Consider the following 27,155-nt stretch of genomic DNA (forward strand, 5'->3'; position numbering starts at 1 on the left):
CATAAACAACTATAAACTCAAAATTAAAATAACTGTTTGAATCCCCTGGAGAATGATTGAAAATATAGAGAAGTCCTGGATAGGGATCTGATTCTTTTTTTTTTAAGATTTTATTTATTTATCTTTAGAGGGGAAAGGAAGGAGAAAAGGAGAGAAGTATCAATGTGTGGTTGCTTCTCGTGAGTCCCCTGCTGGGAACTGGCCTGCAACCCAGACATGTGCCCTGACTGGGAATCGAACCGTGATCGTGTGGTTTGCAGGCCTGCGCTTAATCCACTGAGCTATGCCAGCCAGGGCTGGGATCTGATTCTTGAAATAAGGGAAACAGAGTAGGCGAGATCCACATTCGAACAGCTTTTCCTGAGGGCTCTTCTCGTCTGGTAAGGTGCGTATAGATAGAGCTCAACCCGGAAAAGGCTGACTAGACTGAGGATTCAGAGGTCAGAGGGTGGGGGGCTTCCAAATCTGTGCACCAATTCACCTCAAATTGTTGGCCGACCACCAAACTGCACTTGCCCATGGTGAGAGGGGTCCAGTGGAATGTAACAGTTAAGGATCTTTTACCTTGGTGCCAGAGAGAAAAGTTTTGGAATTCAAGTCCATCCAAGTAAGAGAGACTTACTAAATATGTTGTGCTTTTCATTGAAACCTTAAGGTGGTCACACTTTAAGAATAAAAATGCCAGCACTAAAGACAACAACTGAGGTCCAAGGGCAAAACAACTAGGCCCATTGTGTCAAGCTGCCACAAGATCAAGGTCATTTGGCATCAGTTTAACGTCTGCTAGAATCAGGGGAAACCAATTACAGATTACGGAAGTCCTGGATGACGATTTTAAAGTAACCATGATATACATGTAAAAGACCTATTGGAAAAAAAATTGATATAAGTAAAGAGATGGTGAATATCAGGGAAGATAATGAAATATATACAAACAAAAGAACCAAATGGAAGTCTTGGAACTGAAAACAAAACATATCTGACATAAACAATCCACTGGATGAACTTAATAGCAAATTAAACACCTCATAAGAAAGAGAGAGGACAGAGCCACGCACACCGCACAGACACTGAGCTGAGGAGAGCTGGTGCAATGACATTAATATCAAGGTTTATTTCAGGGCATAGATTAGGGCTGGAAGTCAAATGGAATATTTAATACAGTGTGTGGAGGCTTGTTTTGTTTTTTTAAATCCCAACATAAGCCTTCATTTATTGTTAATGAATAAAGACTCATCTTATTTGTTAATGAAAAGGGAACTAGCCAAAATTCTTTAAAAAGAGAGAGAGAAAGTAGAGAGAGAAAAAAGGAGGGAGAAAAATAGAGGGAATGAAACATCGATTAGTTGCCTCTTGTATGTGCCCTGACCAACTGGAGAAGGAACCCTCAACCTAGGTATGTACCCTGACTGGAAATCAAACCAGTGACCTTTTGCTTTGCAGGCAATATGCAAATGACTGAGCCACACCAGTCAGGGCCCAAAATTCATTTTTGAAAAAATGGGCAAAGGTTATGAACATTTACCAAAGACGGGCAGGTAGCGTGTGAACACGTAAAAAATCATCAGGAAATCAGTGATGAGGTCAAATGGGTAAACTATATGCAGCAGACGTCACGAGGGTGGTGTTCATGGGGCAAGGCCTCTGAGGACATGGTCACCATGGATGGAATGTGTCTCCCTAAATCATGTATTTAATCTGTACCCCCAATGGGATGGGATCTAGGGAATGTCATTAAGTTTAGATGAGGTCACGAGGGTAGAATCTTCATGATGTGATTAGGGCCCCTATAAAAAGGGACCCGAGAGCTAGATGGCTTGCTCTCTACCAGATGGGAATGCGGCAGGAAAGCCACTGTCCTCAAACTGAAAAGGCTCTCACCAGACCCTGGATTGCTGGCACCTTGATCTTGGACTTCCCAGAGATGTGGGAAATAAACATTTGTTGATTAAGCCATCCAGTATATGGTATTCTGTTGCGGTGTTTGGGAAGTTATAGAAATTGTGAGAATGGCTTTGGACCGTCATAGGAATGAAACAGGAGATTTGAGTCAAGCTTGGGTATACTAAGTCCCAAAAGGACTGAGGTTACATCTGGATCTTATAACAGTCTTGATTAAAAATCTTGTTTTTTTGGGTAATAGGAAATCTACTTCTGACTGGATCATACAATAGAGGGGATTTATTCACTCATGTAGCTGAAAGTACAGAGGTAAAGTGGGCTTCAGGTCTGATTCACTTCACAGGTTCATGACCACTTCTGAGCTGGGTGGGCGCATTTCTCAGCAGGCGTCTCAGCAGCCCTCTTCCCTGTGACACTTTGTATTCACAGTGTTACCCTCATGGTAGCAGTGCCAGGATTCATATGCTCGCACAGCACTGTGAGTCAGCAAACCTGCTCTACAAAGAGTCTCACGGTGAGTAATTAGGTGGTGTGTTTCTGCTGCAAGTAGTCAACTCCGCCGTTGCAGTGCAAAGCAGCCATAGACAATACCTAACAAATTAGCATGGCTGCATTGCAGTCGAACCCTATCGATTTTCATTTTGTACAATTTTTATGTATCATGAAATATTCTTTTTTGGATTTTTCCGAATTGTTTAAAAATGTAAAGCTGTTCCTAGCTCAAGGACTGAACAAACACAGAGGACCAGATTTGATGTGTAAAGATCATAATTTGCTGACCCTTGATGTAAAGGCTGTCTGACCAAAGTTTTTAGCAAAAGATTTCCTACCTGGCACGCGCTCCCTTTTCTCTTTGCAATTCAGTCACTCGAGATGACCCTACCAGTACCACTTCCGTGCTAACCTCTTCCAAATTTTGTCTCCTACCCAGACTGCTTCCCTAACTCGGAACTCCTATAGCCACTTGCCTGTTGAACATCTCCACTTAAGGGTTTAGGAGCATTTTAAACTTGACTTAATCAACACTCGCTAGGGAATTCTACTTCCTTAAAAACAGGAAGCAGCAGGCAGTCACCTTGACATTTCTAGGGAATTGACCCCAATGCCGCAGGACGATGCTTCCGCATTTCTTATATTCTAACATACTTAAGGTGAAAAGGGAGAATTCTGATTGTTTGTTTTTTCTCTTCAAGAGGTGAATAAAACTGAGAAAAAAAATCAAGAATGCAACATCAGACAGGAATTTTTCATCTGTTCACTTTTGGAGATTTGGTGAGAAGAAATAGTCATGATTCTATATCTTGTTTTCAGAGAAGACTCTAGATCTGACCTGGCTCTGGACCCTTCTGGTCATTTACCGTGTATCCAGATACTCGAGATATTGTTTTCAGTTTTTGCTCTTGCTCATGTAGCCTCTTGCAACCTAAAGGTTGTTTTTGACCCCGACAGGAGCAGTTTAACTACTTCTCGCCTGTTACTCAAGTTTGTCCAGTGGATTGATCCACTTATAAAGTTGCTTTGGCTCCTCATTGTCTCCTGAAGTTGGAAAGTATAAATTTTCAAATTAAAAATGAACATGCAGCCCTGGCTGGTGTAGCTCAGTGGATTGAGCGCGGGCCTGCGAATCAGAAGATCGCAGTTCGATTCCCAGTCAGGGCACATGCCTGGGTTGCAGGCCAGTTCCCAGCAGGGGATGTAGTTCCCGGCAGGGGTCGCACGAGAGGCAACCACACATTGATATTTCTCTCCTTCTCGCCTTCCCTTCCCCTCTAAAGATAAATAAAAAAAATAAAAAAAATAGTAACTTCTTAAAAAAAATGAACATGCACATGCACTTAGTTATTTATTTATTCAGTACACATCCTCTGATCGTTGCCATGTGCTAGACACAGGCTCTGAAAACAGGAAGATCCATAAGCTGTGGCCCAGCCCATAGGTATTCAAAACAACAGGAATGTGAACTTAAAGACCATTCACGGTACAACCATGTGGGTGTTAGAACAAAACATAAACAAAGTGGGAAGAGTGGGATGTTGCATGGGGCTCACAGAGGAGATGATGCGGTCACCACATTAGGAAAAGAAAGGACGAGAGAGGGAAGGCAGGCGAAAATGAGACTCTCTAACCCAAGACACTGATAGCGGAGCTGCAGGAACGATTACTTCCGAAAAGAGGAAGAATTGAGAAGATGTATTGGGTAGATGAAATGCCTAATGAGACCATAAATGAGGAGAATTGCTTCTCATAGTGTACGAGAAGATAATTTTTATCAGATAATGAAATTGTTTTCAGTCTTCAGAATGAAAATGAATCCCTTGCTAATGCAAATCATGCTAATAAAGGGAATGAGAGAGAATGTTGGAATTGTACTTGGCTAGCAGTAGGCAGAAACCAACCTAAATAGTCTAGGGGAAAAATTAAAGATAATGAAGTAATCAAAATAATTGCTTAATAGGGAATGTGAAAGATCTGAAATGTTAAATTATAAATGTAGGGTTTCAGGAAAAATGAAGTGACCTGAAAGAACAGATTAGAAATCCAAACTCACGTCAGGTGGAACTGAAGCTTTTCATTAGCAAAGCTGAGGATTAATTAAATCTGAGGAAGCTCTTTGAAATCCACAAATTCGAGTTACATTAGAATACAATACAACGGGTATATTGGTATTGTAATGATTAGCACAGACTTCTCAATAACCGTATTCTGGTGTAGTTCACGTGATCGAATGAGCTGAAGAAAAGAAAAACGGGTTATTTAAAACCAAAATTGACTTTAGCAGCTTCTGCTTTCAAAATCAGGGGGCATAGTGTATCCCGTGGGGAAATATATTGTTCTTTTCTTTCTTTGAAAACGCCTCGAGACCCTCCGAAGCAAGATGGAGGGCACTCCCTCCCATGGTACCCCCCTCACCAACCTCTCAAGGGAGCAAGGGAAGAGGAGTAGCTTATGAGTTATTTTTCAGTTACCTCTGACTCAGCTCTCTTGCTTCAGTTGTATCATTTCAGAAGCTGGTAGCAGAACTTAGTGCTGCTCAAGGTGGAAGCTTTGGAGAAAATGGTCCGTTGTTTACAGAGCATGTTCAGTATAAGTGAAGGGCAGCTCGGAGCAGTAGGAAGTAATGGCTTAAATTGCTTTATAGGAGAAGGTAATGTTGGGGGGAGACCCATGGAAAGCAAGTGGGACAGGAAGATGCTTAGGGGGAAAAGGTGAGAAGCAGCAGAGAGGCAGAAAGCCCCTTGTTCTCTTCCACACACAGGTGTGTTCTGTGAGGGACAGACAGCAATGGGGAGACCAAGGACAAGCTGGTCCATGTCTAAGGTGCATGAGGAAGATGATTCGTAGGCTGACCCGACTCAGAGACATGGGAGTTCTGAGTCAAAGGTGACATGGACATGTGGACCACGTTCCCAGAGTGTGGAACTACTTGGAGCTGGCAGGAGGCAGAAACCAACCTGCCTAGCCTGGGGGAGGGCAGGTGACAGTAAGGAATTGCTCCGGTGACCGGCTAGCCCGCCTAATTTTGCACACTGAAATGCAGTTTTTAATTTAAGTGGGGTTGTTTCATTCAGTTCGACTCGAAGATTTTACGTTTGGTTTACACTGCACTGACTTTAGGCCATTTAGAGATGCTCCTTTCAGTCACATTTAAAAGATTTCTGTGAGTTCCACTGAACAAAAACCTTACACTTCAGGAAAGATTGCTAATAAATACCCAATTACAACAAAGTGTTGCAGGGCTTTGAAAGAGGAACCACAGAGCACAGACTAGGAGTGTGTGTGTGTGTGTGTCTGCATTCACCTCTAATTCATCCGCCATTAGGGAGGGGAGGTGGCAAATTAAAAAAATTTCATTGAAGTATATCATACATACAGCAAATTATACAAATCCTAAGTATATCATTCAATGAATTTTTTTCAAAGTGAATGTACCTAGTAACCAGCACCCAACAGGGGGAAAGAAAGAGATCAAACAACTTTTATTTCCTATTCATCAACCTGCCAAATGCATACCTTCCTGCATCATGAGTCACCCTCAGACCATTATTAGTCAGACTTTAAAATTAGTTTTTTGGAGACAACTACCCCTCCTCAAAAGTGAAATCAGTGATGAAAGTCCAGATGAACCAGAGCAAAATACTTCCAGCTGTCAATTAACAGCCAGAACGCATTTTTTCTTTACAAAAGATGCATCTAGATTCATGGAAATTAGAAGGAAAAAATCCATTAGGTCATCAGGTGAAGGATTGTTCCCTCTGATATAATTCTTCCTTTTTTCTCTAGTTTAAAATGAGAAACACTGTTCTTACTCAAAGTGAAACCATGCACATAAAGCAAACTTAATGCACCTTTTATTACAGAAGCATGCACTGAACCAATTAGATACTATAACCCCATAATGTTGCATCAAAGTCAGTGGCATGTTATTAGAAACCAAATGATGTAGAGCATCTTTTACTTGGTGTTGAGAGAGCACAGGCTAGCTATTCGACCTGCAGGTGAACCCAAGTGGATGCGGGAGACAAAGCATTCTCCGTCGAGATACAGGAGTGAGGGCTGTGGCACTGTTTCCTCGAGTGCCCGTATCAGTAGCTGCAGAAGATGCAAAAAGTCGCTCTTGGGGCTGAGTCCTCCTTTAATCTTTTCTAGAAGAGCCTCATCACTGTTCAAACAAAATGGCTAGAAGTAAGAATGAGTTTGTCGTAGGCAGATAAGGCAGATCAGGGGTCTCTTGGATCATGTATTGATGTTATTTTCTTGACAGAATTAGAAAGCGTGAAGAAAGCCTGAATCACAGCATTTGTGATGTAAATTTACACTGTTTTATTGTTTACTCACTTTCTCCAAAAAAAGCCTTGACACTTATTTGTATAGAAGCAAAACTAGTAGCTCTCTTAGGCAGAAACCCTGATTTTGTTTTGTTTATTTTGCAAGTACAGCACCTACCACAGCACTTGGGACATGGTGAGTGCCCAGCAAATTCTCGGTGACTGACGCATGGCGGGGTGCACTGAGCTGGGTAGTTCGAACCTATCCTCCCAGGCCTGTGGAGCCATCGTCCCCTGACGCAAGCTCAGGAGAGGAATTGAAATAACCATTTCAATGCCTTGAAATGGTTGCATTTGCTGTGTAGGAAGATCCTTCTGGCAATAATTTGCAGTGTGTGTCATAAAGGGATAGTGGAGGAAAAATGACTCACTGGGAGGCAGGAGGTAACAGTAACATCACAGACCAGACAGTCTGAACTGGGCAGGATGCCTTAAGATGAAAAGGAGGAACTAATTTGAAGGATATTTAGAAATTAAAATTTATACGCTCTAACGTTTGCTAGAACATGGAGGGAGAGAGAAGACAAAGCAGGAGGACTCCAACCGTGATTCCTGGGATTCTTGTTTGGTCTTTAGATAATGGGTTAACTGGTTGAGATGCAGAAGATAGGAATAGGAGAAGCAGGATTGGTATCAAAAACAAGAGGTTTTCTGTAACCCCTTTGGGCTGGAGGTGCTTGTGGGATGTCTGCTGTAGAATAAAAAGAATACAAATGATTTTCAAAGCTGTGGACTTCCATGCTGTTTCAGAGGAAGAAAGGCACAGTGTGAAAACCCAGAAGGCAAAGTGCCAGCAGGAGACCAGGATGGAGTAGCCAGGGAGGTGGGATAAAACCTAAGGTTATATATGAGAAAGAGAGCATAGCTAATGAACACATGGACTTCAAAAGAGTCAATGAGATAAAAACTGAAGTCAGATTGGATATATTGGAACTCGTTAATAAAAGCAGCTATTAGCTTTCTTTTGGTTGCAAGTACTGGAAACTCAAATCAGCTTAAGGAATTTATTAGTTCATATTAGTGGGGAAAAGAATAGAGGATCTAGAATTTTAAATGATAGTAACACCTTTTCCTCCTCATTTTTGCCCACCATCCCTCATTCACACATCTCTGTTCTTCTCTGTTTTGGTCTTACTCTTTTTTACTACTATAGACAGGCTTCTGGTCCACGGAGAAAAACAAGACTGTAGGTAGCTCCGGGCTCCCATCTTCTCAGCCTTACAAATCTAGAGGAAAGAGGGAACTCTCTTTAGTGACTTCAGAATGTACAACTTTCTGAGGACTCCGACAGGCCAGGCCAGCCAGGATCAGGAGCCGACTCCTAGACCAAAGGACAGGTACTATGAATGGTACCAGAATCACGTGCTTTGAAGAAGGTGGAACAAATCCATAAGAAGGAAGTGGCTGTTTCCAGAATATATGGTTGGAATCAAGGCAACCCCAAACAACAGATGTCTACAATCTGTTGAACGATTCTGGTAGAAGCCAGTTCACAGTTGAATTCCAGTTAGTCTTGGAGACTCAGGTCTGAGAACTATTGATTAAAAAATTAAGACAAATGCCCATAGACTAGTCTTCATTTTGAAGAGGCTTGCTTATTTACTAAACATATGGCTTATGTTTATCTTCCCTAAGGGTGTCACATTTAGTCAAGATAGTAGCTATGGATGGCATCAGATGGGTCTTGGACTTACCGGGACAATCACGTTGTAGGACATTTAAATGTCTAATGCTGGGTTGTACAACTGGAACTGACATAGTATTGTTTATCAACTGTAATTGAAAATAATTTTGAAAAAGAAAAGAAAGGTAGAATTTCTGCTTTTTATGGTAATTAAAATTCGTTTTTTGGCATGAAGTAAGATTTCAAGGTGACTTATTTTTTTAATAAAATAAAAGGAACATTTCTCAAGATGTTCCCTTTGGGAGGCTGTCCATTTGTCCTAGCAGCGATTTTACTGCACATTTTTGAAACTTCTCTTTTGAATTTGCCTCAGAGCTTGAATGGGTAAAAACGCATGGCTTATAAGAACAAATCTGAATTTTGAAAACAACCCAAGTTGTCATTTGGAGTAAAATTTTGTGAAAAAGGTAAATAATAGGAACTCGACCTAATAATGGAATACAGTAATGAGAGAGATTAATTTTCCTCTCCAGAACCCTGACGGTCTGCTTCTTTTCTCCCCCTCCTTCTTTCTCTGTCTCCCAAACATGTCACCACCTTGTCCACAACCTATCAGTGATTTCTGACTCCTGACATAAAAACGTTCAAACCCGTTGGTCTAGAAAAGGCTCTTTTCTGTTTCTTCTCTATGATGTTTCACCTTTTTGTTTTTTCCCCACGCCCAACAGAGGGTCTGGGGGAATGTTCAAACATTGTTTTAAAAATTTGTCTGGAATTTTGTGGAATATGGTGTGAGGATCAATGCAATGTTTTAGTGAATAATAGCGATACATTGAACATAGCAGTAGGACTTAAAAGAGGTGAGCAATAGTAAGAGCCTAACACAGATTATACTGGTCATTACAGTCTAGTCAAAAGAGCAAGCATAACGTTAAAGTTAGACTGACTAATTCTAGCTCTTCCATTTATTAGCTTTCTGTCTTAAGCAATTTATTTAATATTTCTCTAAGCATCCATTCTCTCTACTGTAAAATGGAAATAGTGACATCTATCTTATAACTTCATTGCAAGGATTAGAAGAGGTCATGAAAAAATTTTAAAATAATCTCAGAAAGAGAACGTTCTCTATATAAGCATGATAAAATCCAGAAGTCATAAAAAGTGATATTTTGACTGCATAAAATGTCAACAAGTTTGCATGGAAAAAATGTCATAACCAAAGCCAAAATCAGGTAAACCGGAGGAAACGTTTGCAACATTTATGACAGACAAAGGGGTAATTTTCATTCGCTCATATATCAATGAGAAAAAAAGCCAGTAAAAAATATATGAACAAAGGACGTAAAACAGCCCACCACAAAGGAAATACAAATACCTTTTGAACAAATAAAAAAGTCTTGCTTATAATAAAGTAAATGCAAATCAACACTCACTGATATGCTATTTTTCACCGAACGGACTGGCAAATGATGTGGGAAGGTCAGCACTCCATACAGTGTTAAAGGGAGTATAAATAGGTACAAGTTCTTTGAAGGCAGTTTGGCAAGAGTCATAAAAATTTCACTACTTATGCTTTTGAGCAATTTCACGTCTGTTTGGTAGCCTGTATTGTTTGGTAACCAATGGCCATATCTGGTTACAGGGCACTTGAAATGTGGCTCAGCTGAACTGAGATGTGCTTTAAGCATAAAATACAGGGTGGGGCAAGAGTAGGTCTACAGTTGTGGATGCATGAAACAGAGCTTATTCTCCTGTTGCTATTTTCCATATGAACAACTGTAAACCTATTTTTGCCCCACCCTCTATACACTGGATTCCAAAGATTCAGTACAAGGAAAAGAATGTAAAAATCCCATTAATTTTTTACGCTGATTTACATGTTGAAATGATAACATCTGAGGCATAATGGGTGAAATATAACAAATAAAGATTCATGTCCTTGTTTCTTTTACTTTTAAAAATGTGGTTGCCAGAACATTTGAATTACGTGTGTTTTTCACCTTATATTACTATTGAAAAATGCAGTTAGCATATTGAGTTCTACTCACATCTGTGGAAAATTCTGTATATATAAAGAATATGCCAAAACACCATTAATATTTACTGACAGATGCCTTGCTAAATAAAACATGATGCATCCACACAGTGGAATATTATGTGATCAGGAAAAGAAATGACACCAATGCCTTCAAAGATGGCTAACTATCTGATATATGTTGTCAAGTAAAAAAAATGAAGCACACAACAACTGTATACTAAGGTAATGTTTGTGTTCAGTATCTGTGGACTAGATTTTGAATGAATTATGTACATTTGTACATATGCATAGAATGTTCTTGGAAGGAAACACTATAAATTATTTTTAGTTACTGTCCTAGAGAGAAAAAATTGCAGCTCAGTGTCAGGGGTGAGGAAGATTTACTTTTAACTCTACCTATGTGTACTGACTAAATGTTTTATAAATGTATTCATGACCCATTCAGAAAAAGTGTATGTATGGGTTTTCATTGTTTTTGAAGAAAACAATATCCAACCAGAATTTTCCAAAATTAGTTAGTATGGCATAATAATTCATATTTATTTTTGAGAAATGGAAGCAGGGAACATATGTATGTATATACACACAGGTGTATATATATGCCATATACATACACATATATGTATGTGTGTGTGTGTGTGTGTGTGTGTGTGTGTAAGCTATAGTGTCCTAAACATAGTAGACTCCTGGGAACTATCCATCCCCTTTCCTTCTCTACACTTTGCCCAAGAGGGCAGAACTAACACATTCCCGTGTGTCAGGGATGGCGTAAGTGTTGCCTTCGCATTATGGCTCTAGAGGTGTCAGGTGTAAGTGGGACGAGACCGCGCTGATCCTATGGCATGCCCTGGAAATAAGTTACTTCCCCCAGTAAATTCCAGAAGCTTGCTTGCTTATTTTTTTTACCTCCCTCATCAAAATAGAAGGCAGCTTGTACAATGTATAATGTATACTACACAGTCAGTATGGTATTATGGGCTGTCTGCAAATTCTATACTATATTAAAGGCTGAAGCAAAACTTCCCAGTTACTACATCCTTTGTGCTAAAATGTTTGCTTTCCTCGTTACTCTCTTGATTCCCTGGCTTTCTTTAATATCTGTGCCAGAAACTCTGTGTGCCTTGCTAGCCTCTTTGTCGATGTCAATCACCTCTTCTCACTTTCATAAAGTTGGTCGATTGATTGCTTCTCATGGGGTTATGTCTGGCTTTCTAGCCCTTTGTCTAAATTTAAAGCAGTAGAGCCATCCTTCAGAAAATACAGTGTTCAATCAATTGCACTTGCTCGTGAATATCTTTTGGGTTTTTTGAACAAAAGTTTCTTGATTCTGACTCATTTCCATCCCTATAGCCTCTGCCTGAATCCAGCCCTCTTCATCTTGTCCTGAATATGTCAATTAGCTCTTAACTAGTCAGCTTGCTTTCAGACTCCCTACTGGCAATCCGTTTTCCACCTTACTGCTGCCTTCTAAAATCAGATTCTGAAAAACAGATTCGTTCATCAAACATTTTTTAAGTAAATCCTTTGTGTCAGGTATCGTGCTAGGTCCTGGAGACACAAAGACGTGTTTTTCCTAAGCAGGCCCTGTCCTCCTGAGTTCTGAGTCTAGTGTGAAGGGTAGGCAGTGAGTGGACCTAGGTTGACATCCTTGGGGGTGGATACAGGATGCTGCTGCAGCGTCCAACAGGAAGGGGCACTTTCTCAGTCCTTGCCATCTGATCACATTGAAGAGAGACAGAAGGCCGTGTTCTAAGCAGGGTCAGCAGTGAGGGCAAAGGCCAGACAGGGCTTTGCATGGATGGCATACTTGCTCAGTTAGGCTGGACAGGTGACCAGGGAAGTGCTAGGGACATCAGCATGAGGTGGCGATGCAGGGCCTAGTGGGCCATGCAAAGGAACTTAGACTTTATTGTAAGGGTCTAGGTTTTAAGCAAAGAAGCCATGTGATTAGATTTACATTTTTATGAAAAGCATTGAAGTGGGAGCTTGAAGGGATGGTTACAGGGATAAAAGACTGGAGCCAGGGAAACAAATTAAGAGGAGACTATTTCAAAAATCCAGAGTCGAGGATGATCTAAATCAAGATTAACAGCCGTGAGGAGAGGAAGAAGTAGATGGATTTGAGACATAGTCATCGATAAAACATACTGGGCTTAGTGATCACCTATTTGGATGTTTGTGAGAAGGAGGGAAACAAGACGGAAAAGTCAGCATTGACTTAGAAATACCTGGTTTGAGCCCTTGGGATGCTATGAGCAGCTGTGGAAGAGGGGATGGTTTTGCAGAGAGTCAGTTTTGTGATCTGGAAAGATGGGAGCAGTCGAGTATCAGGGTCTGTATTCAGGTGAGACATCTGGGCTTGGAGACATTCATTCTTTATCCATTATCTCATTCAACAAATAGATACTGAGTGCCTACTATATGCCAGGCACTGTTTTAAGCCTTGGGAATATAATGGCAAAACAAAACAAAAGAAGGACAACTGCCTATTCTGGTGGCACTTTCATTCCAGTAAAGAGACTGAACAAACCAAACAGCAATTAAATAAACATATAATGTGCTAAAATGTCAGGTAGTTATGTGCTCTGCAGATAAACACACGAGGGTGAGAAACAGCACGATGAGGTGTGGGGGGTATTTTAGATCAGGTCGTCCAGGGAGAAGCATCTTCGAAGAGGTGATATTTGAGCACAAACCTGATTGAAGTGTCAGATGGAACCCTGGGAAAAGTTCAAGGGGAGAGTGTGCAAGGAAAACCGCGTGGGGCACAGTGAATGAAAGGAGCAGGTGCTATCAGGTGTAGATCCTCTGACTTTGTCTTTGCAGAGTAATTGTTTGGGCTAGATCCGTGGCATTCTAATATAAATCTTTGAAGAAGCCTGACATTTTGTGCATAAATGATACATACCTGCTGGAATTTTGTGGAGATTAAGTGCAATAAATAGATTAACATGAAAAAATAATATTCTAACAATATTGTTTTCTATCTATTTAATATCACAGGACTCTTTATTTAGGTCTTTAACTTCTTTCAGCAATGTGTATAATTACTACACATATTAAAATTAGGTGTAAGTAATTCATGCTTTTGGATGCTGTTGGAAATGGAATTGCAATTTTTATTTTATTTTTCAATTATTTATTCCTAATACATAGAAATGCTTCTCTCTTTTTGTATATTGACTTTGTATAGACTCCCTAACTAGTTTTAGGAGCTTTTTCTGTATTCCTAATGATTTTTCAGTATGCCCCACACTTTCTGCAAAAGAGAGTTTTATTTCTTTCTCCCCATTCTCTATGTCTGTCGTTCGTTCATTCATTCATTCATCTATTTGTCTTATCACATTAGCCAGGGTCTCCAGGAGCATATTGAGCAGTAGCAGTCAGATAGGGTATCCCTGTCTTGTTCTTGATCCCAGGAGAAAAGCACTCAGTCTCTCCCCCATAAGTACAGTGTTATCTATGGGCTTTTCATAGATGTTCTCAAGCCAGTGGAGGATGTTCCCTCCCTTTTTTTCCTAGTTTCCTGAGAGTTGTTAATCATAAATGGATAGTGAATGTTTCCAATGCTTTTGTTTCATTTATTGACATAATTACATGAGTCATTTATCTTTACTTTGTTAATGCACCAAGTTACGTTGTGATTTTTGAATGTTAAACCAACCTTGCATTTCTGGAATAAACCTCACTTGGCATGATGCATAATCCTTTTCATATGCTACTGGATTCAATCTGCATATATGAAATCTGTCCAGAAAGAATCCAGCCATTGTTAATATAACAAAAATAGTTTGTGTGGCGCAGCTGTAACCTGGCAGCCAAGGAAAGTGGACTGGAATGCACGTGCCTGAACAACGACAACTTCACTATACTAGTCACTGGGGGGTGGTAGACACCATTTAGTGAGCATGTGTATTGCGTGACTGTCACATTCAAAATGACTGGGTAAGCAGAACAATGAGTCTCCATCAAATTTTGTGTTAAGCTTGAACATTCCTCTGCAGAAAGTATTTGGAAGATTCAGAAGGTTTTTGGAGACAATGCAATGAGTGCGGTGCAAATAAAAGTGTGGCACAAAACACTTCAAAAATGGTAAAAAATCTGCTGAAAGTGATCTATGTTCTGGAAGACCTGCAACAAGCAGAACACCTGAGAATGTTGAATGTATACGGGCTACAATCCACAAAGATCGGGAACTGACAGTGTGAGAAATAGAAGCTGATCTGAAGATTCCAAAAACTACTGTGTCTGAGATTTTGATGCAAGATCCTGGCATGAAATGTGTTGTGGCAAAGTTTGTTCTGTGGCTTCTGCTACCAGAGCACAAGTAGTGTTGGGCTGCAGTTAGTTGCTAATGATGCTGGGAGAACCGTGTGAGGTCCCAAGGTGCCTACTGTGAAGGGGACTGAGGTGTCATTGTCCTATGTGTACTGTTTCTTGTATCTTGTATCTTCTTCAAGAAATGTCTCTATTTTTCATGTTACATTACTGTATACTTTCTGGACATGTGCAAATGTTTAGATCTCTATAGGAGGGCTGTGACTCTATAGCCATTTTTTCTCACGCCTTTATCTGTTTTGGGAATCAGAGAAATACTGTCCTTAAAGAAGTGAGTTTAGAAATTGTCCCTTCATCTTCTGGGTTTAGAAAAATTTCATATTGAGTTGATATTATTTCTTTCTCATGTTTTTGATAGAATTAATAATGAAGCTGTCTGATTCTGGAGTTTCCTTTGTGGAAGGATTTTCTTAATTATGAATTCAAATAATGTAGTATAAGGACTACTTATATTATCTATTTGTTCATGTGTCAATTTTAATATATTGTATGTCTTCCAAGAGATTTATTTTATTTAAGTTTCCAAATTTATTGGCATAAAGTTGTTTATACTCATTCCTTATCATCTTTTAAAACATCTCTGATTCTGTACTGATGGACTCTCATTGTGTCCTCACATTGATAATTTGTATTTCAGTTTCTTCTTGATAGGTCTAGCTAGAGGTTTATCAAATTTATCAATCATTTCAAAGAATACTATTTGTTTTTTAATTTCATTGTTCTCCACTCTAATCTTTGTGTTCGATTTGCCTTTTTTTCTAGGTCCCTGGAGTGAGAGCATAAGTCATTGATAGTGGATCTTTTTATTGTAATATAGACATGATACATTTATTTCTAAGCACTGTTTTAGCTGAATTGCATAAATTTTCACCTGTTGTAATACACTTACTCAGTTTGAATATTTTCTCATTTATTTTTTATTTGATTTCTTCTTTGACCTATGGATTGCTTAGAAGTAAAGTTATTCAATTTTCAGAGAGTTGGGGATTTTTTAGATGCTTTATCTTTTCTGTTTCTATTTCATTCTATTGTCATCAGATAAGATACTGTTTAAGATTTCTTCTTTTAAAATCTGTTGAGAGGTGTTTGTGACAGGACTGTTCCAGAACTACGTAAGTTTCGATGAGGCTGTGGCACCAGCAGGGAGGGAGAAGCAGAGGTTGATATTTGGGTCTTTGTGCTGTGTTTTGGCTCTTGACCATATTGCATAGTGGTCTACAGCGCAGTGTTCCTAGCCTTATGGACCTGGGTTTAACTCCAGTCCATATCATTTCTTAACTGTGTGACCTTGGGCAAGTTACTCAACCTCTGGTTCTTCATATGTCAAGTAGGAATATATGATAATACATTTTTGTTTTTAAGACAATGAAATTATATGTGTAGTATATGTATATATATATATATACACATATACATATACAGTGCTTAAAGTATGTATTCAATAATATCTATTACTGTTATATAACTATATATATGTATTGTTATATCACATATTGTTTCATATATTCTAATTTAAATTTTCCTGCTGACTTTGACGTTTCAAAGATATAATCTTATTTTTTCCCACATTTGTCCTGATTGTCCCTGTCCCTACTCCCTTACCTTGTTTTTTCATTTCCCAACTTTTGGCCCTCATCTCTGTCAAAATTTAATAACCTCAAGAACTATAAACTATACAGTTAAGGCAGTTGCTGCTTGCTGTCTTTCCCCTTTTGAGGTTCCCCATCAATCTTTACAACTTGGCTAGAATTTCTACTTCTTCTCTAGAAAAATTGTACTTACTAGTTTCCAGTTATTTGCAATGTGTGCACAAATGGCTGGGGCTTACGTACCTAGCTCAGAAACATAATCCACATGTACTTGGATGACAGAATAATAAGTGTTTTGAGAAGAAATGCCCTATATTTACCATAAGTACTTTAAGCAAAAATTTTTAGTAGAGTTTCTAGGAGGCCCAAGTACAGGGAGCATTTAAAAACTCCGTTCAGCTACTTTTCCACTGAGAAGGATCCTTTTCAAAAGAAACACCAACCAGGTGTTTGAGGTTCTCCTCTCTGCATCATGATGCGGGAAGAAAGATCATGGGTTTGAAGTCAGATAACTCAGATGCTTACACTTGGGATTATTTCCTAGCCTTTCTGAGTATGTTTTCCTGTTTGCATGTGGTATTACCTGGCTCTCACGCTTTCCTCTTTAAAAGGAAGCCCACCCTACACCCACATCCAAGTTAATTTCTCTTATGATGGGTTTTCTTACATCACACACCTTCCCTTTCAAGCAGTTGTCACAATTTCACTTTTCGTTTAAGCATGTAACTATTTATTAACGTCTGCCGCCTAAAGTCGCACAGCTGGGCCTGCGATTGTCAGCTCCACGGAGCCAGGAATCACGAGCGTTTAACCTCATCCCTACGCTCCTGGAGTCTAGCAAAGTGCCTGGCACACGTGCAGTCCGAGAACAGAGGCACGACAAAGGGATAGCAGCTCGAGGCCCGAGCGCCGTCGCTGGGACGCGCAGGGAGGTGCCCGAGTTCGCTATTCCCACCCAGCTCTGCGATCTCCAGCCTCGGGCCAAGGCAGCGCCGCGCCCGGTGACGCCACCGAGGGTGGGACTTCCGGCCGCTGAAGTTTAACAGCTCGGGCGGGAGCCGGAAGCCTAGCGCCGGAGCGGGCCGCCCTGTGGCCCCCGGGTGTGCCGCGGCCGAGAGGTGAGGTTCTGCAGGGCCAGGGCTCAGTGGGCCATCGCCCACCGTGTCCTTGGACGTCCCCCAACCTCCTCCGCCCTCCGGCCACCTCTGGATGTGGGTCGGAGGTCCGGGGGTTTTGCGCGCCGGAGCTGGTCCCGCGCTCGGGACGGTTGCGGGGCAGGGGCTCAGCGGCAGGCTTGGCGCGGAAGTTCCCGGGAGCTGCGGACCGGGATCGCGCCCCTCGGCCTGAGACAGCCTCCTCCTCTGCCTGAGAGGTGGCGGGGTCAGCTCGGCTCTTGGTGGCAGCTCTGGGGGGGTGCGCTGCCTCCGCAAAGTTTGGAGCTTATCCACAGTCCGTCCCCCTTTTTGCAAACCTCTAAACTATGGTTCATGTAATAGGAGCTTGAGTGCATTTTATAACGTAACCCCAGTTGAGCAAGTCTCCTGCAAGTAAAATGCATCTTTGGTGAATGAAAGTTGGAGAACTTTTATTGGTTTAAGCTAAGCGTTACCGTGCAGTTGTTTCACGTAGCTGTTATCCCCAAACCCGGGCTGGCGGTTTGTTATCCAGTTGTGTCCCGACTGCCCTCTCTTTATGGAACTCACTTTGAAAGGCTGATGTAATTAATGCACCTCCCTTCAATGTGCTCAATTCTCAGAAGACGAAGGTGGATGGGCAAATGGTCCCCTTCCCCGCTCAACTTTCTGAGAAGGAAACACATCAAATGAGTTGGCCAGAGTCACTGTCACCTAAACCCTGGGGCACATAGCTTGAACCCACTTTTTCTGAGCCCCAATCGTAAGTGATCTTTCCACTACACCCCTCAACAGGAATGGTGTAAGATTATAGCGACATCTTTCAGTTGTGTGTACTGGGTTTAGAGATTGCCCTTGCTGTACTTTATTGTTCCTTAAGGGAACCAAAAAGACGCGTTACTACATGTTAAGGCACCGAATCCAAATACTATGCCTACACTGCAACAGATGACTCTAACGGCTTTTAGTAGCACTGTATTTATCTGATGATTGAGGCATGGTGAATCACATAAGTGACTTCTCTAGTTAACAGAAGTTTTAACTTTTTAGTAAACACATTAAGAACATTTTTTTTGGTTTCTTGAGAATCAAAGGGCACTGTAATTTCTCATTCCTCTAACTTGTCCTTTGAGGTAGGGTATGCTGGACAAAAGTGTGATGTTTGGTTGATGACTCGGAACCCTATCTGTGACATCACGAAAGCTGTGCTGTACTCGAACTGCCCGCACTAGGAAGGCTTGAAGGATATTTTTCTAGGTTCCCTTATTTTCCTTTCTCCTTCCTCCCCTGTATTTTTTAGCTTATTTTTTTTTACCTGTCATGCATTACTATTTGCTGCTCTTCAAAGTGTCTGCCTAGAGCAGTTTTCTTGTTTCTATCTTTTAGATTGCTTTGATTTGTGGACTCACTTTGTCAGCTTTATGTGTTTGAACTATATACTGTAAATAAAGAATATGAGTGAGGGCACTGTAGACCAAGAACTGGTATAGGGACTAGTGACATCTATTTTGGCTGTATTTGAGGAATTTTGGAATTATTTGGAAAAACTGGAGTGTCTCGGTTTGGACCTGCAGGTACTACATTTTATGATACATTTTAAGAAAGATCAGGAGGTTATCTATCCAACACTTATTTGTGAGTGCCTACTGTGGCCAGGAATGTTTCAAGACTGGTAGTAAACAAGACAAAATGCCTGTCATGAGGATCTTTGAGTGGGTAGAGACAGACATTATGAGTAACAAGAGTTGCAGATAGGAAGCAGTGCCATGAAAAGAAATGAAACAAGATCATGAGATACAGAGCAACTGGTAAGGGGCTGCCTGCCTCATGCTGGTCAGAGGAGACGACAATTGAGCTGAGACTGGGATGATGCGAAGGAGATGATGGTGGGAAATCCTCGGAAAGAGCGTTCCAGGTAGAGGGGACAGCAAATGGAAGGCAAGAAAGAAGGCCAGTAAATCTGTAGCTCCAGGGAAGGAGTTTGCACCCAGGCTAGGTCATGTAGAGTGTGCTAAGAAGGTTGGGTTTCATACTTGCTGTGGTGGAGAGCCATGGGAAGGGTCAGCTAAGAGAATGGTCTGGTTCATTTTAGGAAGGTCACTCCAGCTACACTGTGGTGAGCGTACTCTTGGGGCAAAAACGGACGGTAGTGCCTCTTGTTTTGGATTAGCTGCTTCATTTTAACTTTCTTTTTTCCTCTTTTTATTTTTAAAAATGTTTTAAACTATAGGTGCAATCATGCAGGAAAACCTCAGATTTGCTTCATCGGGAGAAGATGTTAAAATATGGGATGCTTCATCTATGACCTTGGTGGATAAATTCAACCCACACACATCACCACATGGAGTCAGCTCAGTGTGTTGGAGCAGCAATAGTATCCTTTAAAAAAAAAATAACCACTTTTTGTTAGGTTTAAACAAGTAATGGAACTTTTGCATGCAACCCGTAATGAGACATATATTTTGCATAGTTATGAAAGATAAAAAGAAACAGGAATTTGCTAAACAATATATCATATGAATACACACTGATTTCTCCTGATTTCATTTTTAAAAATTTTAGTTGCAGTCCACCACACTGAACAACCCTATTATATAGATGCATATATATATTCATTATTAGATTCAGACCGTAGAATTAGTTCTATCAGAAATTTGTTATTGAAGCAAATGGAATAAGGTAGGTAATGGTGGGAAAAATTCTGAAAGGTTTTGGAATGAGTTTTTGCATCTACATTTAAATTTTTGTGGATCTGTTCTCTAAATTAATGATAGAACTCATAGGCAGAAGCAAAGGTCGGGGGAGGAGATAAAAATAAAAATTGTCCAACATGCCCCTCTTTCTGATGTACTCTTGTCTTTCTCTTCCTTTCTATGATGGAAATACTCTCATTGCTCAGACATTCAGAGAACTTACTGAATTTTCCTGAGCTTTTAATGTTTCTAATTCACACCCTCCCTGTTGTAGTAAGATCCTGTATGTGGACAAAATAAATGAGGCAGTGAAGCCTGTAAATACACATTTCTCAGCCTCCCACTGTTGACATTTTAGGTCATAAAATTCTTTACTGTGTTGCTTTGGGAGCTGTCCTGTGCCTTAGAGGATGTTTGGGAGCCTTTCTGGCCTCCACGTACAAATCGTGCATATACACTGTTTCTCAAACAACAAATTAGGTTTCAATGTGTCTGATCCTATCAGTACCAAAGGATTAATATTCTGCTTCCTGATGAAAATAAAAATATCAAAGGTTTAATGAACAAAACCATTAGAAGTTTTCGTGTTCAATCTAATCTTGCAAATATGGAACAAAATGATGAAATTTATTATTGAATTAAATTTATGTCCTCGTTCCTTGGATTTGTGTTATAGTAGCAAAATAGACGACTTCGGTGCTGTGTTGATCAAATTCGTGGTGAAGTGACTGCAGTTTTGAAGTGGGGGGGAGTGTTTTAAAGAGAGTGACAAGTAGGTGAAGCTGCTTCTCTATGACCGGATTTCTATTATGTTTACAGGTTAATTTTTCTCTGTTACTTAACTGTATAAGAGAAAAGTAGCAATTCTTAGTAAGACTTACTATTTTTTGGTTTATTTGTAACCCAAGGAGTTTTCGTAATTGGCATTTCCTGATAAACCCCTGAATGGTCTGTCAGTAAAACTAACGTGACTTGAGGAGGCGTCCTGTGACTTTTTTGGGAACTGATCTTTTTTCTGTGTAGTTGCCCGTACAGTAGATGTGTGTGGGAAGCCTTTGTATAATGTTACTCCTAACGAAGCTTTGGTCCTTCCTTACAGGAAGTTAGTTTCTGATGAACAAAGACTTTCCAGACTCAGAAACTTAGGGCCCACCTTGCATGGATTCCAAAGATGGGGTTCATGGCCATGTGCCAAGGAGATGAGTTTCCTATTTTTTTTACCCTCTCACATTATCTTTTGTTTTTTCCTTGCTATATTAATAATATTAAACTTTAAATAATTTAAATTTAATTTAAAACAATGTACCCTCTCACATTATCCTTTGGTTTTTTCTTTGCTGTATTAATAATATTAAACTTTAAATAATTTAAATATAATTTAAAACTCTTACAAGTAGTTAATATGTAGTCACATTTGTTTATATTTGCTATTTACTGTAACTTATTTTTAATACATTTAAGATTGAAACATTCACAAAAATCTAGTTCTGAGAAGATGTCAGATTTTATTTTGTTAGTTCACAAAAACAGGTTATTGTAGATATTTACTTGCTAGCTTAAATGGGTACCAAGCACTGTGTTAATAAATAAGTATCTTGAGCAGTGTTTATTGATGAAAAGACTGATTAATATATGATCGTGATGATGCTTTTATTATGCTTTCATTCTTGAAGGGGAAAAATTAGTCCTTCCAGCCTACTTTGAAAAGTATTTCAAAAATTAGACCTTCCAGCCTACTTTGAAAGTATACTACTTTGAATAGTATTTCGCATGGGTTAAGTAGCTTTTTTATCATCGCGATACTTACGTTAATAGTGTAGTACTAGAGATACTCACGGGTTGTTTTATGTTCCATAACTCTTCATGTAGATAACTTTCTAGTGACAGCATCTTCCAGTGGCGACAAAATTGTTGTTTCAAGTTGCAAATGTAAACCTGTTCCACTTTTAGAGCTTGGTGAAGGGGTAAGTGACTTAAAAAAAAAAACTTAAAAGCTTAGCTCTGCTTGGGTGGTAACTACTTATTTATTGTGGTGCTTGCAACTAAATGTAAAGGTGTTTAAAAGCATTATTCTTAACCTAAGCTGAAGCTGAAAGTAATACTGTAACTCTTATTATAGGTGAGATAAGTACTGAAACATCTTTAATTAAAATAACAGTGGATCCTAGGGGAGCAGTCAAGGACTGTATTTTGTCAGTGAGGCTCTTGCATTCTTCATTTTTCCTCTGTGGGAGGTTCCCTGGTATTGCTGCCTTTTTTAGGACCAAGTCCCACTTAGGTCATGAGGTTGAATTGACCCTAAGCTTGATGCCGTAGCCCTGCCCTCACTGATGCTGGGCAGAGGACTATCCGCTAAAGACCTCTGTTTGTCTGATGGGAGCCTTCTGCTTCTGCTTCTGTCCACTTGGTGCTGAAGGGTCTGCCTGAACCCCGGCCAAGCCCTGGGTGGGTTGGGGCGGGGAAGGCGACTGGTCCCAGAGCATTTAAATGGAGCTTGCATTGTGTATTATTTTCTTATCCTTTTGTTTTTTAGGTTAGTCCCTCTGATTCAGGATATTTTGGGCTCTCTCACTTCCAAAATCTCTCAATTCCAAGCCATTTCTTTTTTAAATAAAAAAGTTGCAAGTATTTGGTAGCTTGTTCTTTTTTAAGTTTCAGATTTTCCTCGGAGACCGTAAGGCATTAGGCATGGTCCTAATTTCACACACTGGAATTGGGGAGGAGCCCAATTAGGAAGGGCACAGCAGGGCAGTGGCCTATAAGCTCCTTGAATTTAAAAGGGACTTTTGACTTCTAAAATTCTCTAATGGTGTCAGGTGGGGTTGACCCAAGCTTCCATTGCCGCCTGTATATGTTGCAGGCGGGGCCAGAGAGAACGCTAAATAAGGGCGGAAGTGGAGGTTCAGGTAACTAAACTGGAGGCAGAGAGCCTTCCTAGTTGATAAAAGTCAAAATGCAGGTACTTCAAGAGCAGGCAAAACATTTTTTGTCGTCTTCTTTGGATCTTTAAATCTTGTCAGAGGCCAATGACAAACGTCTGTTTAATTAAATATCAACATCAAAATAATTTTGATTTCCACCTCCACCACAATATACATCATGCCAGTTTTATGCCTTAGAGCCAGTTCGGTACCTTTTTGTTTTCACTTTTAAAGCATGAAAATGGCTGATGATAGTCAGTAACGTGAGCCGGTTCTGAGTTTTGTGAATATTCCCCCTCAGTTGCTGTAGTTCTCTTTCCCGTAGTTAAGAAATCCCATCGGAATGCATGGGATGAAGGGAGGGCATCAGAGTTATAATTCGAATGGGCTTTAAGGTACTTACAAAAATGTTTTACAAACATTGGTTCATTAGGCTGTGATTTTGTGTGGCATAGGTGTTTTGAAACCTTTGCTTTGTAGGATCGAAGTTCTTTCACTTATGTGCTATTTGCGAAACTAGACCTTTTCTAGGTGGGAAAATATGACTCACTTAAATGTTTTTTGAGTAGAACTTTTAAGTTTATATATTTGTTGTTTGGTTTTGTATTTTATTTCTTTAAGGTAGGCAGATTGGTATTAACAGTATTATGAGGGATATGATAGGCTACTATATAACCTAGAAATTTAAACCAGCTGTTATTTTCAGATTTTAAACACTGTACCCATTGCTTGTGTCTTGGGGTACAGGATTCCTGTCATAACCACTGGATTTCTATGAAGTTCGTTAGCTACATTAAAAATATATTAACATAAAAAAATCTATCATCAGGGTACCCAGCTATAAATATAAATTTTGTTCTGAGCCCTTAAGAGTACTTGTTTTTTTAATTTAATTAATTAATTTATTTTTTAAATTGTTTTTTTTTTCAGGTTTTATTTATCTTTAGAGGGGAAGGGAAGGAGAGAAGGAGAGAAATATCAATGTATGGTTACCTCTCGTGAGTCCCCTTCTGGGAACTGGCCTGCAACCCAGGCTTGTGCCCTGACTGGGAATCAAACCGTAATCCTTTGGTTCGCAGGCCTGTGCTCAATCCACTGAGCTACACCAGCCAGGGCTCTGACTTGTTTTTGACACTTAGAATCCTAATATATGGATCTTTCATGGACACCATTCTTGTCTGTTTTCTTTACAGGTTAATTTTATAGTTCTTAGCAAACTGTCCTGCTTTGCAGTGATAATCTGATTCTAAGTCTTAGTCTGTTTAGACCGAAATCAATTCCTAGTATGGTGCCTGCAAGAGAATTAATACCTGCTATACTGAAACACTGATGTGATGTGCTCTTTATATTTTTATGGTGTTAGTAATTTTTATTATTGATCAAATTTCGAGCGCTGTGAGAAACCTTGAGGGTGGGTGGCCATCAGCACCCTTTTGGGAATCCAGTGCTGCCTTAAGTGTGCTAGAGGCTGTTCTTGAGACGTGTGCGCTCCCAAGGCAGGACCGGTGATCTAGTCCCCGTCTCTCATGTCTCAGATGAACAAATGTAGGCTTGGAAAGGCGAGATGACTTGCCTAAACCTACAGAGCTTGCCTTTTAGCTTTTAAGTAAGTCACGAATATGTCCCCTTTTTCCCCCATAGCATCCAACTGGGGTGAGAACATCAATGTAACTATACAGTGCACCTGAAGGTTAAATAGGAAAAAACTTGCAAGATTATGTTCTAGCAGATGACACTCAGATAACTGTTGTGAGCAAAACTTGGTAGCCCCTCTGTTTTTAGCTGTTCATTTTGTGAATATTTTATTGAGCATGCTTATGGTCTTTTGCTCAGATGGGAGTGATAAGTTGTTATGTAGAAATTAAAATAAGATATTAGGATAGCACGTTACACTGGGTGGCCGAGGGAGGTCTCCTGAAGAGGTGGCATTTAAGGTGTTGTCTATGACCAGAAGCAGCCCTTCAGCCAAGGTTCAGGGAATTTAGGTTTCTAGGCAAGAGCAGCTGTTGGAGGAGCCTGGGGGCAAGTATAGAGTTGTTAGGTTTGAGGCATGCAGGAAGGTCACGTGCCTGGAGCATTCATGGTGAGGAGGAGTGGAGGGGGCGTTGGAAGGGGCCCAGGTGCATAGGGCTTTGATAACTAGGTTAATGAGTCTGGAATTTATTCTGGGGTTGACTAGGAGCCGTGGAAGATTTTTAAACAGGGGGGGACATGATCAGATCTAATTTGTAAAGGTCACCCTCTGTAAGGAGAACAGAATGTAGAGAGGCAGGGGTGGGAGCAGGGCGCCTGGCTAGGAGGCTGCTCCTGTGGCTCTGCTGCAGGGTTGGGATTGGGATGTTGGCCCTAGAGGAAGGTAGAGGGGGGCACGTGGAATTTAGTTTAGTGTTGGAATTCAGAGAAGTTATGGTGGATTGGGGGAGGGAGAAGGAAGAATCAAAGGCAACTCTGGAATTTCATCTTGAGGAACTGGGTGGATGCGTCTGTTCTCACAGGCGCCAGGAAGACCGTAGAGTCAGGCTCCCTGACTTGGTGTTTGAGAAGGGGCTTTCTTAGGAGATTTGCCGTGAGACTTTGGGCAAGTATCCTGTTCTCTTTAGGAAACTACCCCTTCTGTAAAATGAGGGATTTACACATCCCGTAAGTCTCCTGTACCTTTAGTGTTTGCTGAGTTGTGGGTTGGCCGTTATCCTGTGGAAATGCAAGAGCGAGCTTTATTGGGGGAGATCCTAAGGGCAAGTGAGCCGTGGTGGGAGGCCAAGACTCGCTGATGTTCCCTCAGCTTCCTCTGCCACCTGTTGTACGGAAGAGAGCGGGGGTCTGGCTGGTGTCCTTGAGCCTTTTTGAGTCCTTACCAGCTGCTGGCTCCACAGGGAAGATGATTTGAGGTGAATCATTAGTATTGGCATGTTTATAGCATTTAAGTCAAGTGCTTACAAAGTATTGAATAAGACATGAGTGTCATCTGTGGGCTCTGTTAAATGAATTTTTTTTCCTTTAATAGCAAAAGCAGACATGTATCAGTTTAAATTCCACATCTATGTATTTGGTAAGCGGAGGCCTGAATAACACTGTTAACATTTGGGATTTAAAATCAAAAAGAGTTCATCGGTCTCTTAAGGTAAGGAACTTGGTTTTTTTCTTAAATCCTTACAGAAATGGTATCTCACAATGTGTTAGGTTATCATACCTTTCTTTTAATGTTGATGTTTTGTGATAAAAATAAGATGCTTCAGAATTGAAGTGAGATTTGTTAGGGAAAATAAAGATGTTGTTTAGCCCAAAACTTACTTCTATCTCTTTTTTCCTCCATATATGTCACTAAGGCATGATATTGGTGATTAAAACGTGTTATTTCTTCACTGAGTTCTAGTCTTGTTTAAATGAACCACTTCCTTCCCATTTTCTGAAGAATGCTCTGTTGTTATCAGGGATCTGTTTTTTTTTTTTTAAATATATTTTATTGATTATACCATTACAGTTGTTCTATTCCCCCCTTTAATCCCTTCCACCCACACCCTCCCTCCCCCACCATTCTGCCCCCCTTAGTTTATAACCACGTGTCTCAAGTTCTTTGGATTCTATATTTCCCCCACTATTCTCACCCTCCCCCCTATCTATTTTCTACCTACCATCTATGCTATTTTCTGTGCCTTCTCCCCCCTTCTCTCCCTCCCACCCCCCTGTTTCTAACCCTCCATGTGTTCTTCATTTCTATGGTTCCACTCCTGATCTAGCTGTCCTCTTGGTTTGCTTTTGTTTTAGGTGTGGTTGTTAATAGCTGTGTGTTTGCTGTCCTTTCACTGTTAATATTTTTCATCTTCTTTTTCTTATATAAGTCCCTTTAGCATTTCATATAATAAGGGCTTGGTAATGATGAACTCCTTGAACTTGACCTTATCTGAGAAGCACTTTATCTGTCCTTCCATTCTAAATGAAAGCTTTGCTGGATAAAGCAATCTTGGCTGTAGGTCTTTGGATTTCATGACTTGGAATACTTCTTTCCAGCCCCTTCTTGCCTGTAAGGTCTCTTTTGAGAAATCCGCTGACAGTCTGATGGGTACTCCTTTGTAGGTGACTGTCCCCTTATC

At 40.4% G+C, this 27,155-nt stretch overlaps 1 protein-coding gene across 2 annotated transcripts in view; it reads left to right on the forward strand.

The window, feature by feature from the left end:
* The first annotated feature begins 17,353 nt into the window (after positions 1–17,353).
* NEDD1 (NEDD1 gamma-tubulin ring complex targeting factor) overlaps positions 17,354–27,155 on the forward strand; it is a 38,030-nt gene continuing 28,228 nt past the window's right edge. Inside the window, exons 1-4 of one of the 2 annotated variants that reach the window (XM_037068080.1) lie at positions 17,354–17,435; positions 19,681–19,824; positions 22,013–22,107; positions 26,069–26,185. In XM_037068080.1, the coding sequence (XP_036923975.1) occupies positions 19,689–19,824; positions 22,013–22,107; positions 26,069–26,185 (348 nt within the window). In that variant the 5' untranslated portion in view covers positions 17,354–17,435; positions 19,681–19,688. The other variant, XM_037068082.1, reaches the window with a different exon arrangement.

This window comes from Sturnira hondurensis, unplaced genomic scaffold (assembly GCF_014824575.4).
Source record: "Sturnira hondurensis isolate 20B ecotype Veracruz unplaced genomic scaffold, ASM1482457v3 Scaffold0017436, whole genome shotgun sequence".
Taxonomy (NCBI): domain Eukaryota; kingdom Metazoa; phylum Chordata; class Mammalia; order Chiroptera; family Phyllostomidae; genus Sturnira; species Sturnira hondurensis.